The sequence below is a fragment of the Microcaecilia unicolor genome, chromosome 10 (genome assembly GCF_901765095.1).
Source record: "Microcaecilia unicolor chromosome 10, aMicUni1.1, whole genome shotgun sequence".
Lineage (NCBI taxonomy): Eukaryota > Metazoa > Chordata > Amphibia > Gymnophiona > Siphonopidae > Microcaecilia > Microcaecilia unicolor.
In genome coordinates this window covers 24,060,897-24,078,898 of record NC_044040.1, presented here as the reverse complement: position 1 = coordinate 24,078,898, position 18,002 = coordinate 24,060,897, and the positions used below count along the sequence as shown (strand labels likewise).

The following is an 18,002-nucleotide window of genomic DNA, read 5'->3' as shown; positions in this document are numbered from 1 at the left end:
ATCCGCAGACGAGGTCCTGGTACCACCGACGTCGATGCAGCTATCCGATGTCTCGGCGCCGATGCAGAGGCCCGATGCCTCGATGCACTCGATGCAGGGGCGGCCGAGAAAGATGGTCTGGACGCTGACGACGTCGATGCACTCGAAGATCCCGGTGCCGATGCCGACGAAGAGCCCGAGAACAACACGTTCCACTGGGCTAGTCTCGCTACCTGAGTCCGCCTTTGAAGCAGGGAACACAGACTGCAGTTCTGAGGGCGGTGCTCGGCCCCCAGACACTGAAGACACGACGAGTGTCGATCAGTGAGCGAGATAACCCGGGCACACTGGGTGCACTTCTTGAAGCCGCTGGAAGGCTTCGATGTCATGGGCGGAAAAATCACGCCGGCGAAATCAAAAGCCGAAATGGCGAAATTTGAAGCACCAAAATTTAGAGGGAGAAAAAATCTCGACCGAGGCCGAAAAGAGGCCTACCCCGTCGACGAAAGAAAACTTACCGGGGCAAAAAGCTGGAAGTACGGGGAGGATTTACACGAAACCCGGCGGGGGGTTTCCGGAGCACTTCCCGACTAAGACAAAGCTTTCCCGAAGGAAAAAAAAAACACGCTCAAAACAAATTGGACGCGCGAGGTCGACTTTCCGGGGCTCGACACGGCGAAAACACGACCGTACCGAGTGCGGACAAAAGAAGACTGGCCGGCTCGAGCCGGTTTCGGGCGGGAAGACGGCCGCGCATGCGCGGTGCGCGCGGGCGCGCGAGGGCTAGCAAAGGACTTTGCTAGTGAAGTTTCCGATTGGAGGGGCTGCCGTGGACGTCACCCATCAGTGAGAACAAGCAGCCTGCTTGTCCTCGGAGAATGTGTTGTAGCCAACAGGTATATACAAAACTTGTTCCACAGCAAAATACGGAGCAGCATAGCATGTGGATAAAGGGAACTGTGCTGTATAGTGATGGGAGCCACACTCCACATGTATCAACAGAAGATCAACAGCCATGAAAGAATCGAATTCTGCTGATACCATAGAGCCACAAGCTAACCAAGCAGCCATAGCCGTGAACTGAGCTGAAGCTGTCACTGTGAGGCAAAGGCCGACAATAGTTATAGGAACTGCCTGAGGCCAACACAGCTAGAGCTCATAACACTGGAGTGCCTGTAGAAGCAAAAAGACACAACCATGCCACCTGCCCAGCAGAGAACGGCCCGAAGATGGCTAAAGGTGCAGAGAGCTGCGAGGTGGAAATGCTCCAAATGCTGAAGTCAAAGTCCCCAAATGCAGTCAGGAGCAGAAAGCTGACAATGCTACAAAGGACTGAAAAACAGGTCAGACAACCAGGATTCTAATGCTCCCGATGCCGCATGGGATCGCCACCTTACGGAGGCCATGCTGGAATGACAGACATGCCCCAAAAACGGCCACTGCAGCAGCGCACCACTAGATGATCATGCAGACAGGGGCCGCCAGCTGCCCCTACATCAGAGAGGAGAAAAATGGTCATGTTTCAGGAAGGAGAAAAAGCAGTCCAAGTGGCCTAGAACTGCAGCTACCAAAATAAGGAACCCCACAATCCAGTAAATGCAGCAGAGGGCAGCACACACCCCTGCAAATGCAGCACGAGCTGAAAGCTGCCTATGCAGCTTGGAAAGAGAAGGCCAGGCAACCCTGAGGAGACATTGCCCCTTAGCTTGAGGTGGGAAATACACTCCCCCCAGGAAAAGAGGTCAGCTCACGCCAGCATAGCCAAGGCTTCGACAGACGTGAGCGGCAGACTAAAAATGCTGGCAGGAGGAGTAGCCTGGAGAAGGCGGCTGAAGAAAGGCTGCAAGGGCAGCCAAGAAGCTGAGTGACCTGGGAGCAGCAAGGTCCAGACTTCTGTGTGGGAATTCACCATATGCGAAGATACTGAGACCTGAAACCACAAAGGCAGACAAAAAAAACCTCTGCCAATCAAGGGAACCGATGAAGTCTGCACCACAATTTGATTTGGCCCTGAATACATTATTTGTATTCGGCCAAATACGGATTCAAATTCAAATAGAAATAATTTGGGGCTCTATTGTGCTAAATCCTACTGAAATAGCACTCTCTCTCTGATTTCACATTGCTTTATTTATTATTTATGTTAAAGTTCAGTACCCGTTATTCATATTCATACTCGGCCAAATAATATTTTTCATTATTCTTATTCAGCCGAATAGTAAAAAATGTGCAATGCCCCTTTGCCTGGGCACTTCTGGGTCCAGGGTCCGAGTGGGATGCAGCCCCCACGAAGGGCAGACTCCGTTGAACCCTCACTCACTCAGCGCACAGTGCCTCCACCTGGGGAAAGAAATGTTAGCGGGTAGGGTTACCCTCTTCGCCCCCAGAAACTCAAAAATCAAAGTCCAAAACCCCTGTGGGAAGTAGGGCTGGCAGTTAAAGTAGGCTGTCTTGGGGGCCAGCCAAAATGACCACTCCGTAGGCAGCATCTTAAAACTCAAACAGTTTATTCTTCAACTTGAAACCACAGGAACATTCTCACTGCATAAACTCTCCACCACTTTGTGCAATCTTTAAATAAGTTGTCCTTCTGATGTTCCCCAGGGGAACCTCTGTATTCTCCTCCCTTAGTGTATATTTTACAAGGCACTCTGAAACAGGATTATTTACACTTTGTACAGCTCCAGTCTGAGCCTATCCCCAAAGGCTGTGCTCCTCTCTATGCTTCAGGTTCAGACCCTCCTGGTCTAACCTCCAACCAAAACCCTTGTCCACACCCTTGTCACCTCTCGCTTGGATTACTGCAATTTACTTCTCATTGGTCTTCCGCTCTGTCCAAAATTCTGCAGCACAGCTTATTTTCCGCCAAAATCGTTATACCCACACTAGCCCACTCCTCAAGTCACTTCACTGGCTCCCTGTTCGCTTCCATATACAGTTCAAACTTCTCTTACTGACCTTTAAATGCATCCATTCTGCAGCCCCCCATTACCTCTTCACTCTCATCTCTCCCTACATTCCTCCTCGTAACCTCTGCTCACTGGACAAATCTCTCTTGTCATCCCCCTTCTCCTCCACTGCTAACGCCAGGCTTCGTTCCTTTTCTCTCGCGGCACCTTATGCCTGGAATAAACTTCCTGAGCCTGTACGTCTAGCTCCATCTCTACCTGTTTTCAAATCTATGCTGAAAACCCACCTTTTCACTGCGGCGTTTGGCTCCTAGCCACTACTCATTTGCCTCCCCCCTTGTTCCTTCTCGCCCAGTACTTCCCTTGCCCTTAATTGTCTTGTCTGTCTGTATTATTTTATATTGTAAGCTCTATTGAGCAGGGACTGTCTCTCTGTGTCAGGTGTTCAGCGCTATGTGCGTCTGGTAGCGCTATACAAATGTTAATAATAATAACAACAACAACAACCAGGGTGACCTTTGCATTGGCTCACCCTGGCTACAGGACGGACACTCCCTGGCTCCTATCCTGCGCTCCTGGGCTGGGCTGCCCACCCAGAGCTCTCCTTCAGAGTTACTGTTTTTCTTAGTAGCAACTCTCCTTGTCCTTAGCCAATGGATTCACTTCTTTTTATATGGGATCCCCCTTCTCCTTCTTGTCACTTGGCAGAGGCTTGCAGGCAACCAAAGACACAAAGCAGAAACAGAAAACCAAAAAGAAAAAGCCCAAAACCCAAAAGAAAGAAAAGCCCCCAACCCCACCCCCACAGAGCAAACACTTAACTTTATCTCTTCCTAGTCTCCTCCCTCTTGTCACTCTTCTCGGTGCCTTTTCTTTCTGCATTTTATTTCAAAACTACTCCCCTCGGGATTAGCTTCCTCCCATCCAGGAACCTCCCAGTTACTCCCTCCAGTGACTCACTACAGGGACTTACTCTGCTAGTAATCCCCAACCTAATAGGGGATTACATATGCAATTCGGTACAGCTCTACAAATGATACATAGAAACATTAATCTCTGTTGCAAGAAAGGAGAAATATGTACACAGAAGTGAATTCCAAAATTTTTTAAATAATTTTTTTGGGGTGGGGGGGGGGGGGGGTGATATAGAGACTCCACTCTGCCCAAAATGTAACCTGGAGAACAATTCATTTTTCATGCATTCTGGGACTGTCAGAACACACAATTTTTTGGAAAACAATATTACAATATTTGGAAACTCCCATAGCCTCTAGGATACCTTTTTCAGCAGTGGGACTCCTTTAGATAAAATTTGCATTACAGGGAAGGGGTGATTATCAGCTGATTCGTAAAGCCTGTCTCACTGGCAAAAAAGGTTATACTGAGTGTCTGGATGGCATAACAGGTGTCATATCTTAATGCAGAATTTAAGACTGAAAAAAATAAATTTAATACATGTAGTGTAGCTTACAGGTAGGGTAATCTGCCTGTGTGATCCTTGGCGGCTTGCTGCTGCTGTCTCCAAAATCTAAGGTACAGCATAAACAGAAATAAATCCTGTTTGGAACAATAAGGACATGTCTTTCAAGGATATTACAATCAGCAGTCAGGAAGTCCAGGAGTTTTGTTTGTGGTTCCTGCATAAATTGTACCCATTGGCCAGAAGCTGCAAGATGGGTTCCTGCTACCCCATCTGCCAGTTCCTGAATAGCACTGGTACAATAGACTGAGTGGCCGGATTTATACACAGTGGCACACACCTTATAAAGGAACCTCATTTGGAGTCCAGCACAGAAAAAAACAAACAAAAAAAAGGAGTTCAGTAGTGGGCTGGGCCAACCATGAAACGGGAGAAAGACTTTAAACAAATATAGCGCATTGATATACCTTTTGTTTGCAGTTGGTTCAATCAGAAATTGAAGACAACTTTGTTTCTAAAACTAATTTCAGAATAATTTCTCAGAAAATTAATTACAATCCTCAGATGCCCAGAATTTCCAACATTTGTTAACACAGTAAAGCAAATGATGAAAGTTCTATTTTGTTCTCTTTACTATCTTTTGTAAAATGTGTGTAGGAAAGAAAAGGGTGGAAGACAACAACCAGTGCTGTTCCAGGGAGACAAAAGCATGAGATCATGAGAGATCTGTGAGGCGGACTTCTCCTGTTTTGTTGGCATAGGAGCCAAAATATATTGCTATATAGAAATGTTATCATGAGAAGTGAGAATAAAACCTGCATGTCTCATAGAATAATGTGCATTTTGGTTTCATTCAAGCACATGCTATTCTGTTTAGCTTGCACTAATACAAAATAATGTGTGTCAGGACCTTCAGGGAAAATCTTTTGGTTACAGCATTGTAACCAAAAAGTCTTTCCCTGAAGGTCGTGGCACTTCTTTCCCCCACCCCTCCCAGCACAATTCCAGCCATACCCCTTTTCCTCTCTCTCTCCCAGTACAGTCCCCAGCCTCAAATGGTCATTGCGCAGCAGTGGAAGCAGCACTCACCTAAACTCTGTCATATGAGAGTACAGCTGGGATGGCTCTGTGAACAGCACCCAAAATAGAACTTTGTCTCAATACCTACGTATATGGATGAGATATTTGGAGCTGGAGAATGATGGTTGCTGCTTTGCACTTATGCAGCAGTTTGTACCCTTCTTTTGCTTTTCTGTTTATGCTTGTATATTTGTACCTACCGATTTTAGGTATTACTGTTGGTTTCACTGGGGTTTATGGGGGCTGGGAGTGAGAAGATGGGCAGGCAGGTGTCTATGATGCAGGGTTTGGTTGAGTGTTGACGGTGGAGGTACTTGAAGGAATAGGGAGGGTGGGGGGGGGGTAATTTTGGACATGTTCTATGTATTTATCTCAGTCTAGTGCGAAGGCAATGAAGTGTCCCCGTCGCCTTTTCTTGTTGCATGTAATGATGTTCCTATACTTTAAATAAAGTCTTTAAAACAAAAAAAAAAAAGAATTTTAAAAAGGCATATGACAGTTTTGAAAGTTTAAGTTACAGTCCCATTAAAATATTGATTTTCACTTCAGTTTCAGTATTATATTTTGTGGAATTACACTTCATGGTCCAAAACGCATGCCGTTTTAATCACGATTAAAAATTTTAATCTATGCCCGCCCCTATTCCAAACAAGTAAAAAAAAAAAAATTCTCCAAAGTGTGTAGAGTACATGGACAATCTTGATCAAAGTGTGTAGAGTGCACAGACAATTTTGACCCAGCACGGGCCGTGCTTTGGTTGAGAAAAGCCTTCTTCAGGGGTCTTTACTGTCAACAACGCAATAAAAATATTGGAGAATAATGTGACAAAGAGAAATGAAAACTCTGCCACCTGCTGTGGGAAAACAGCCGCAGAATGCACAGCACAGAAATAAGCAGCCTCTGAACTACTATGTACATTCGAACTATTATGTACATCAGGACACATTTGGACGTCTGGATTTTATCCTGGAACAGCTGTTGTCTTCCACCTTTTTCTTTCCTGTTTTGGTATACTGTGGACGTTTTTCCCTTCTCCCCCTCTTTTGCTGTAAAATGTGTATACACCATGCATTATATTGTTATTGAAGTATAATTCTTTCCAAATTTTCCCATTTCTTTCTGTTTTATCCTCCTTACAAATTCAAAACTTCTGGGAAATTAATGGTCATTTCCTATAGGATAACTAACTTTACAACCAAAAATACAAGTTTCTATTGCATCAAGCTACCGCAGCACATAATTCCTCATCAGTTAATCTACAGAGAATACAACTTGTCACCAGGGAAGCCCCCAATTCATTGCACAACTTAATCAGCAGGCTCACAAAGCACCTATACTTACCAGCAAACGTGGGCCCTTTCCTCCTGCTTTTCCTAGTATCTTCACCATCGTGATCTAGAAATGATAAGAGCAGGGATTACTGAATTTACATGTATTCACTTTGTACTTCTATACCGCATAATACCTCCATGTTCAAAGTGGTTTGCATACAAGAAACCAAGTCAAATTCTTGGGATTTGAAGGAGAAACAAACCTACCAAAGAGAGTTTTTTAGACTGTTCTTAAAGTAAGAAAAGTTTAGTTCAAGGTTTACACAAGGATACAGATATTTCTATAATTTGGGGGTTTGAACAGCCAGAAGCCGATTAAATATCTTGAATAGCTTTATCCCTTTGATAGAAGATGACCTCCTATTTCTGTTATTAGAATGAAATTGTAGATGAGCTAACAATCTCCATGAAAGATCTTATAAATTAGGCAAGCGAATTTAAAGACAAATATATGACAAAATGGAAAATAACAGGACCAGATATTACACAAATATTGGCTGAAATGGAAAGTTCATAGGATGAAAACATAACAATAACCAAAACTAAAGGCTGAGAGTACTATTGTTCTCAGAGGATAAACATTCTACTATTCATTCTACATGTGGAGGGATATTTTCAAAGCACTTAGACTTAGAAAGTTACATTGTAACCTATGGAACTGTAAAAGTCTAAGTGCTTTGACTCTGGCTCCTATATAGTAATATAACATGGTAAATGTTGGCAGATAAGAACCTGAACGGACCATACAGTCTGCCCAACAAGGTGGCCAGAGTTGTATCTGGCACTCTGTGAAGGTTATACTTCGTCATGATTAAACACTGGCATCATAAACAGGGCAGTCAGAAACTGGCTTTCAATCTCCCAGAGGGTAAGGTTTTGGTCTTCTGAGCCATTCATGGTGATGGTCCTGAATACCATAGAACAGTGATGGGCAACCTTTTGAGCTTGGTGTGTCAAAATTCGCCAAAAAACTGAGCATAACTCAGGTGGCGTGTCACTTCGAGAAAAATCACTGCTACTAGGACCGCCCCGGCCCCCCCCTACCCGAGATTGCTGCCCACCCAAGGTCGCTGGGCCCCCCCTCCACCCGCTACCGGGCCCAGAACTAACCTTAAAGCCTCCTTTCACGTCTCAGCAAGCAGCAGCAGGGCAGACCTCTCCTCCTTCCTTCTGTGCTCCGCCCTCGCGGATGTTACGTCAGGCGAGGGCGGGACACGGAAGGAAGGAGTGGCCTGCCCTGCTGCTGCTTGCTGCGACGTGAAAGGAGGCTTTAAGGTTAGTTTCCGGGGGCGAGGAGGGAGGGCGGACCACACTGCGGCGGCGCCGCATGTCATTGAAAATGGCTACGCGTGTCAGTGCTGACACGCGTGTCATAGGTTCGCCATCAGGGCCATAGGACAATGCTAATAAATTATGTGCCTGTTCTTATTCTTCATTTAGATTCCTTCTGTCTACTCTTTTCATTTGATGAAAATCAAGCCAAGGCTTTTTTGACTGCCAAAGCATTCCTCCTCCAGCTGAGGTAACAGCTAAGGAAAAATTAGGTCTTACCTGCTAATTTGTTTTCCTTTAATCCCTCTAGACCTAGATAGATGGGTTATGCACTTCTACCAATAGATAGAGACCGAGAACCACTGAGTTTCAAGTAAGCTGTGAAGTCTTTAGGAAACCAGACAACGAATAGCCAAGCAGATACCCCAAAGGGGGGGGGGGGAGGGGAGAGAAAGAGAAAAAACAAACCACAAGAGCACTCCTCTCAACATGCAGAGTCCCCAGCCAACACAGCCTAAACTCCTGGGCTGCCGCTGCCATAGACTGCCAACAAGACAGCCCCAAATAAGCAACCATGAAAGGTCACCCAAAATGTGCTCAATTACCTTCAATCCTTCTTTGAGGCTTCCCCCCCCCCCCCACCAAAGATGCAAGATTAGCCAAAAACAACCCAACTCCTCACAGCCACGCCCCCGATGCCTGCTAGGAAACAAGCAACAACTACCTCAGCTCTCAACAGTAAACAATACAGTAGGTCAGAATGTTATGTCCAGGTATTCTACTATGTTGTTAATGGGGGTGGGGAGATCTCATTTTCTGTTGGAGATTTTCTGTTCTAAGTAGTTGGCCAGTTCTTGGGCCTAGGGATGTTGTCTGTTGTCAGATCTTGTGTGTCCAGCAGACCATTCACTAGCCTGAAGAGGTTTTTGAAATTTAGTTGATTTCTCCCTACTTTGTTTTCATAATATTTAACTTTGGTTTTCTTGATTTCCAATTTATATTTTTGGATCATGTTGCGCCATTGTGTCTGTTTTAATCAGATTTATTGCAAATTCATTTCCTTTCAAGTCTCCTGCATGCTTTTTTCATTTGTGATAGTTCCTGTTTGAACCACGAGTGCATTGTTCTCCTGTGGTGATTTTTCAGCTTCTCTGGTGCTATTTTGTCCAATATTGTACAACTTTCCTCATCCCATTGAATCAGGAAGGTAGTTATATCATGCTGGTCTAACACATGACTGGTTTATGTTGTGCTAGAATTGGTCAGCGTCTATTTTTCCTCTTGTTTTCTGCGTTGGGTTGGGCATTGTGAGTTCTCTTTTTTTTCCCTTTCTGGTCATTCCAGAATGTATGTGATGGTCTGACCTTGGGGTTTGTGACCATAGTGCATCTCAGATTTTCATCTTCTGATGATTTTCCATTCTGTAGGCTAGCATGTCTAGCGGGTGTCCTTTTGTTGTGGGTGATGTTGGTTGTAGTTCTCAGGAAATCCAGGAGACTCAGTAATGTGGATTACACCACCTGCCTTTTGGTCGAAGCTCTGCAAGAAGACTCTAAAAATAAATGTTTGAATGGGTAGGGAATCTCTATTTTGTAGCCCTCTCTGATCTTGTCTAGTACCTATTGATCAGATGTTATTCTGGTCCACTCTGACAAACTTGGACAAATGTCCTCTTATTAGCAACATTGAGGAATGGACACAGAGACGTTGGCGGTTCAACCTCCTTGACTTCCTTCTTTTTTGTCCCCCCAAAAATAGAACTGCCTAGGTTTGAAATAGGAACATTAAAAGGTGTTATATTGGCCTGGTCTATAATTTTGGCATTCTGAAACAGAGACGAAGACTTAGGTTTATCCTCGGGAAGCCTCTAATTCTTCCAGGTTTATCCTCTGGAAGCCTCTAACTAATTCTTCCAGATCTTCCCTGAATGATAACTTGCCTTTAAAAGGCAGTGTGCTAAGTACGACTTAGAAGCTGAGTCTGCAGCCCAATTTCTTAGCTACGAAATCTCGCCGACACTGCCGGAGTCATATCTTTTGCCAGAGCCTGAATTAAATCTCAAACAGCATCAACCATGTAGGCTAGCCCTGCTTCCAGAGGGGTACACTCATCTGGTTCTTGAGGCCCCAGACCTTGCTCCAGGCTACTAGCCTGCTGATCTCATCAAAGACTAGCTTTGGTAACATAAGCACTACAGACTGAAACATGGAAGCTTAAGGCAGCCCCATCAAAAGATTGCTTCAAGGAGGCTTCCACCTTGGGATCCTGGAGGTCTTTAAGAGCTGAACTTTCTCCTACTGGAATAGTAGTTTCTTGGTAATAGCTGTTACTAAGGCACCTACCACTGGATGCTTGAACTTATCCTTTCCCTCAGAGATTAAAGGATAGATCTTAGACATGGGAAGAGTAACTTAATCCCATTTGGCTGTAGTATGAGCCTGAATAGCTTGATGCATAAAAGGAAGCTTTAGGTGGCTCTCTTATTCCATTCCAAAACGGAATCCCCAAACACAGGGCTCCTAAGGTGCAGTAGAGGAAATGCTAAGGACTTCTAGAAATGTAGTAATCAGAACAGGGAGCTCCCTCCCTACTAAAACAAACAAACAAACAAACCAGTCTTTACCACTATGGGGTCTCATGGGAATTTCCCCTTCTTCTAAAGGTTCCTTTAAACAAGAAGCCCTCGAAGCCACAGAAGGCGCCTGGATAAAAGTAGCAGCCAAAGCAAAGGACGGATTCCCAATGATCCAACTACTCCAACCTTATACATTTTGAAGCTTAACCTTTTTTAGAAGTTCTGGAGGTGGAAAGAACCTCCTGAAAGCCCTGAGCCCTTTCAGCAATAAAACAAAGTCTGGAGAGAATAGGTTACTAATATTCAAAGCTTCTCCAGATTCTAGAACCTGTGTTTCCCTCATCACTTCATATCTAGAGGAACTTTAAGCAGCTGGGAGTGCCTGAATTATCAGATCTATTTCAGCTGAAGGAGCATAAGAAAACAAAATAACTGCCATTTCCACTGTTTCTATGAGGGAACCGCAGGCTAGCCCTGAAGGAGCTGAAGCTTCCCCTTAGACATAGATTTGCATCTCCCAGTGCTACTTGGGCTCTCCCCGAGGTTGTCCCCCAGCTCTGGCTGTGAAAATGAAGCAAATCTGCATGAAGCACATTGCCCCAAGACACTGTACTAGGAGCGGCACTTCATTCCTTCCACTGGCACTGCCATGTGGTGATGGGTGGCTGAACAAAGGAATAACTACTGCTGGCAAAACTCAGTATAGAGTGAATAACTTCTGGAAAGGCTGGCTCTTAATTACAGCCACACTATCCCCATTCCTAAGCTCTCCCAGGAGGGACTGAAAGAGGGAAGAAGGCTCTTAACACTGAAAACTTGTCAGACCCCACAATCCTTCCTGTATAAAATCTCTCCAGGTTTTTTTTCCTATTTTTTTTGGTTGGTTGCCAAGGAAGAAAGGAGGAGAAAGAGGGGGGAGCAGACTCCTCTGAACATACCCCTTAAAAAGACAAATTCGCTTCACAACATCTACCCCATGCTCCATTGGGACCATTTAACTAACTGGTCTAAGAGTGGGCCTCAGCAAATCACCCCAAAAGCTGCACAGAACCATCCTCTACCAACTGGAGATAGAGAAATATTGAGGAGTTGGAGCTATACGGTGCACTTATGGTACAAAGCACACAATTGTGTATTTTCTATCTCCACCTGCTAGTCGACGGACAACTGCCACAAGTTCTGGACTGGTCTGGTAAGGATGCTAAGGAAGGAAGAGTTTAGACCCCAGCTACCAAGTGGTATAGTTTCAACTGGGAATTTAACTTCTCACAAATAGCACCTAAACAATGAATCCTAATGCTACATTCTAGTTGAGTTGAAAGCATTGGAACTATATTTAAAGTTCTTGCTTCTGCTAGCTCATCAGGGGCAACACTACTGGGTTTAGAGGGCCTCTACCATCAAAGATCTCAGCTACCCCTGCTAAAGGTGTTGCTTCCACACTAAAAACAAAAGAAGAACCAAACAAAATATCTTCTACAAAAAATTGAAAGAAACCAAAAGTGGTGGAAGCCACCTAAGCAACAAGTTCAAAGACAAAAAATTCCAAGGACATTCAGTTTCATGTTCCAAATTGTTTATCCATCAGTGATGCATACGGTAAAACCCAACACGGGCCATGTTTTGGCACGGTAGCTTTCGTCAGGGATCCTCATGAAAAAAAAAAAAACAACAACAACAACAACAACAACAAACACAAATATAAATGAAAAACATATGAATGAAACCAAAAACATACACAAATGAAAGTGCTCACAAAAATCCTATATAAGTATATGTATACTTAAAATATGATAAATGTAAAAACCAATACAAATGTGAACCACATTATAAAAGGGTTATAAAGAAAAAAAAAAATCTATAGAAAGCAATATATAAGAAATTTTAAACACATTAAAAGTCAAACATCAAACATATAAAAGACAAGTGACCGACTCACCCGCAAATGCGCAGTAGACTTCCCTCTCTGTCCCGTCCTCGTGTCCAAGACGTGATGATGTCAGAGGGCGGAACAGAGAGGGAAACGGATGCTGCCGGCCTGCCGCTGGAGAGCCTGGAGACGAAGGAAAGGAACATTGCCGGCACACCAACCTCCACCAACCTCCACCCCATCCCCGACGTTGTCGCTCCTTCCCCCCTCCACTGACATGACAGCGCCTCTCACCGCCGCTTTCACATGGAGGTGAGAGGCGCTCTCATGTCAGTGCAGGGGGCCTGGCACGGAGGGGGAGAGGGAGCAGGTTTGCTGGACATGGAGGTGAGAATTACAAATCTCGCCCGTTTTAACGGGCTTAATGGCTAGTAATATATAAAAGATTAAAAGATAAATATATACAATGAGAAGCATAAAAAGCAACAAATACCTGTATAGAACTGTGTTTATGAGCATGCACTTCCGTTATAAAGCAAATATGGTATGCTGCAATGGTGGGGGTGAAAAAGTAAATTGTGTATTGGTGATTACTTTTGATGGAGAGGTTATCAGATTTTCCAGTTTTAGAAAGCTGAAAAAAATGGAATTATTGTTTTGATGGTACAGTATTCACCAACAAAAGATTTAAAATCAACTATTGCAAATAAGCATCTATGAAATTATTTGGGTTTGAGAGATACATGCTTGTCAGTAATGGGGTACAATATGAAAAATGCACTGCACAATTCTGGAGCCGTGTCACTCACATGCCACCGAGAACCACGCCATGAAATCCTGCAGTTTGGTAGGGTACCGCCTCTTCCTTTTGTTTCCTGTGTCATCACCGATGCTTCGTGGTACCACAAAGTGTTTCCCTAAAAAATAACCACAAATTAGGACGAAAAACAGAAAAAAAAGTCACCTTATTTAAAAAAAAAAAAAAATCCACTGCTGGAAGGAATATTCTGTCATACACTTGATTGTATGCAGGAAAACACTCTTCCCAGGGAAGCAGTAATATAAGACCCAGAGTCCATTGAGCCCAACATACTGTCTCTGACAATAGTCACACCAGATCACAAATACCCAGCAGATTCGCAAGAAGGGGACATTCATTCCTTGCCCAATTCTAGGGATAAGTCGTGGCTTTCTTATTTCTGTGTCTAATAATGGTTCACAGACATTTCCTCCACAAACTTGTCTAAACCCTTTTTAAACCCAGCTATTATAACTGCCTAGACCACATCCTCCAGCAACTGATTTCATAGCTTGATTGCATGTTGAGTGGAAAAAAAAATACTTCATGGTTTATTTTAAAAGCTGCTACATAATTTATTAGACTAACCCCATGTCAGAGTAGAACAGTGAACCATATAAACAGGTGGAAAAGAACAGGCAATAACAGATTAACTGAATATGGATCAAATATAAAACATTTATCTACAACCTAAATAGTACCTGGGACAAGATATAGCTGCTCACAGGTTATGAAGTCTAACTATTCACAGGGTCTGAGGAAGAGAGCCTCTTTCCACTCCCTGATCTGAAACTAAAAAAATTACCTCATAGCTTAAGCTAACAGATTTTGGTGGGAAGAAAAAACTCACTTCTGGTACAGCTTTAACAAACAAACAAAAAATGACAAATCGCCATCTCCTGGCCAATTAGGAGAAAGCGAAGATACTTACTCCGAGAACAGCAGACTGATTGTTCTCACAAGTGGGTCAACGTCCATGTCGGCCCAGGAAGCGGCAAATTTTTTGCAAGCAAAAAGGAAAAGTTTTGCTAGAGTCTTCTGGCACGCGAGCAGCGAGCACCACGCATGCACGGACGACTTCCCGCCCGTCGCAGGAGCGTGTCTCTTCAGTTAAATCAAAAAGCATAGAAACAAAGTAACAACTCCTCCAAAGGGGAGGTGAGCAGGTTTGTGAGAACAATCAGCCTGCTGTCCTCCGAGAATACCTGCTACAGGTAAGTATCGTCGCTTTCTCCGAGGACAAGCAGGCTGCTTGTTCTCACAAATGGGGTATCCCTAGCAACCAGGCTCACTCAAAATAATGAAAATTGGTCAATTTTGCCTCACAACGGCGAGAACATAACATAGATTGACCTGAAACTATAAACAACTAACAGAGTGCAGCCTGGAACAGAACAAAAATGGGTCTAGGGGGGTGGAGTTGGATTCTAAACCCTGAACAGATTCTTCAGCACTGACTGCCCAAACCGACTGTAGAGTCAGGTATCCTGCTGAAGGCAGTAGTGAGATGTGAATGTGTGGCCCGAAGACCACGTTGCAGCCTTGCAAATCTCTTCAATGGAGGCTGACTTTAAGTGAGCCAGACGCAGCCATGGCTTTAACATTATAAGCTGTGACATGGCCCTCTAGAGTCAGCCCAGCTTGGGCATAAGGGAAGGAAATGCAATCTGCTAGCCAATTGGAGATTGTGCGTTTTCCGATGGCGACTCCCCAACTGTCGGGATCGAAAGAAACAAACAACTGGGCGGATTGTCTGAAGGGCTTCGTCCGCTCCACGTAAAAGGCCAATGCTCTCTTGCAGTCCAAGGTATGCAAACTGCTTTCGCCAGGGTGGGTATGAGGACGGGGAAAGAATGTTTGCAGGACAACTGACTGGTTCAGATGGAATTCCAACACCACCTTTGGCAGGAACTTAGGGTGTGTGCAGAGGACTACTCTGTTGTGATGAAACTTGATATAAGGTGCATGCATTACTAAGGCATGAAGCTCACTGACCCTACGAGCTGAAGTAACAGCCACCAAGAAAATGACCTTCCAAGTCAAGTACTTCAGATGGCAGGAATTTAGTGGCTCAAAAGGAGCTTTCATCAGCTGAGTGAGAACGACGTTGAGACCCCATGAAACTGGTGGAAGTTTGGAAGGGGGCTTTGACAAAAGCAAACCTCTCATGAAGCAAACTAAAGGCTGTCCAGAGATAGGCTTACCCTCTACACGGCGATGAAAAGCACTAATCGCACTAAGGTGAACCCTTACGGAGTTGGTCTTGAGACCAGACTCTGATAAGTGTAGAAGGTATTCAAGCAGGGTCTGTGTAGGACAAGAAAGAGTATCTATGGCCTTGCTGTCACACCAGACGGCAAACCTCCTCCATTTGAAAGAGTAACACCTCTTCGTGGAATCTTTTCTGGAAGCAATAAAGACTCGGGAGACACCCTCTGAAAGACCCAAGGAGGCGAATTCTAAGCTCTCAACATCCAGGCCATGAGAGCCAGAGACTGGAGGTTGGGATGTAGAAGCGACCCCTCATTCTGGGTAATGAGGGTCAGAAAACACTCCAATCTCCACAGTTCCTCGGAGGACAACTCCAGAAGAAGAGGGACCCAAATCTGGCGAGGCCAGAAGGGAGCAATGAGAATCATGGTTCCCCAGTCTTGCTTGAGTTTCAGCAAAGTCTTTCCTACTAGAGGTATGGGAGGATAGGCATACAGAAGGCTAAGAGAGTACTGGAGGGGGAAGTAGCAAGGAGTGAGGGAGACTTGTGGCATGGAAATACCACATTCATGGCAGCCCAGAGAGGCCACGAGCCGAGAAGGACATGAAAAATAAGAGCATAGTAACAGCTTCAGTAGCAGAAAACACAGTTACCTCTGCCGCCATAAAAACAAAAGTGACAGCAGAACCAAGAGTGAGCCCGACAGAGAAACAAAATTTAAAGCTGTACTCACCCAAATGGTGGAAACCTCAGGAATGGGCAAAGGCTGTGCTACGTAGCAGCACAACTGATATCTGCCCTTCAATATAAAGCCTCACAGCAGCAAGAACTGCTGACAAAAAATCTTCACACTTTTCTTTTTGTATCTGAAAGAGAAATGAGGAACAACCCGGGGGGGGGGGGGGGGGGGGAAGGCACCTGGCACCACCAGGTGTACCCCCTAGTCTAAACACCCCCAAACTACTGAACTGGAGACCCAAATCAAGAGCTTGTGACAGACCTTGCACCCCCTGCAGGAGCTAGAGATATACTGACTGACCAAGGAGCATACCATTCTATATGACAAGAGTTTGTTTAGTGCTCTTTATCTCCACCTGCTGGTAGACAGTCATAACCCACAAGTCTCTGGATTCATCTGCTTTGATGACAATTGTCATTGACAAATCTGTATAATTTTTGTAGCAATGAAGTTTACTGCTTTCTCTAATAATTCTCAAAGATGAGACATATGATCACATGCTACTAAGCTGAAAACAGAAAAATCAACAGGTAAAAGCTACATTACCCCCTTCCTCCCTTACCTTTCTTAAAGGGTTTATCTTCTGTAGATTCAAAGGGATCAAGACTTCGCCATGGATCAAGAAATTCCTAGAACAGGAATTAAACACTGAATTCTTGGTTTGGTTTACAACAGCAAGATGATTAACTCTTTATGAAAAATAACAGAACAAAATAATGAGAAGTGGAATAAAGGCCTCTTGTCTTTAACAACTTTAAAGAATAGCTGTACAATACTTTATTGATGGTACTTCAAAAATCGATGTATGCGTCTCTTTAGAGTGTTGGAGAAAATGTGGGCAGGAAGACACCTGATTCATATTTGATGGGAATGCTCCAGAATAAACTACAGATGATTGATAAAGGAAACCAACAAAATAAAGTGAACGTACTTCAGGACCTGGGGTTTTTCTTACGTGGTTAGCACTTTAAGAAAAAAGTATCCCTTAAAATGCAAGCTCATTAATTAATTATCTACTACTAGCAGCTCACTGTATATTTATTTTATTGGGCTTAATGTACTGCAATTGGCCTAAAAAAATAAAGGCTTCTAAGTCGTTTACATATTTAAAATAATAGAGACAAGATAGAGAAAAGAGCAGTAGAAAAGAGAGATATTACCTGCTTGCTTTTATATTGTGTATAATTCTGATCAACCCTGGACAAATATTTGGTAGAGGAGTAACATAATGGTTTGAGCAGTGTGCCAAGAATCAGGGATGCCTGACTGAAATCCTATTGTAGCTCCTTGTGACCTTAGACAAGTCATTGAACCCTCCATTGCCTCAAATACAAAAACTTAGATTGTGAGCTTTCCAGGGACAGGAAAATACCTACTGTATATTTTAATTGTATGTATTTTTGTACTTTGCTCACAATTTTTCAGTAGCAGCTCAAGGTGAGTTACATTCAGGTACACTGGATATTTTCCTGTCCGTGGACGGCTCACAATCTAAGTTTGCACCTGAGGCAATGGAGGGTTAAGTGTCTTGCCCAAGATCTTATATAAGAAGCAGCAGTGGGATTTGAACCAGGCACATCTGAACGTCAAGACCGTTGCTTTAACCACTAGACCACTCCATGAATGTAACTCACCTTGAGCTACAAATGAAAAAGGTGCAAGCTAAGTCCAAATCTGAATTACAAGAATATCAACAATAAATATATGGTTTTGTAGCATAAAAATTCATTTTGATTACTCCCCCATCCCAATGCAGGTGCATATTTTATATATATATATATATATATATATATATATATATATATATATATATATA

General features: G+C 43.9%; 1 protein-coding gene across 1 annotated transcript in view; it reads right to left on the bottom strand.

Moving 5' to 3' along the window:
* The window catches only part of NCAPH2 (non-SMC condensin II complex subunit H2), an 82,274-nt gene that overhangs the window by 28,502 nt on the left and 35,770 nt on the right, over positions 1–18,002 (bottom strand). The window contains exons 12-14 of the mRNA XM_030217111.1: positions 16,749–16,815; positions 13,246–13,353; positions 6,730–6,783 (exon numbers count right to left, since the gene is read on the bottom strand). Coding sequence (XP_030072971.1) covers positions 6,730–6,783; positions 13,246–13,353; positions 16,749–16,815 — 229 coding nt within the window. The remainder of the gene's footprint in view (positions 1–6,729; positions 6,784–13,245; positions 13,354–16,748; positions 16,816–18,002) is intronic.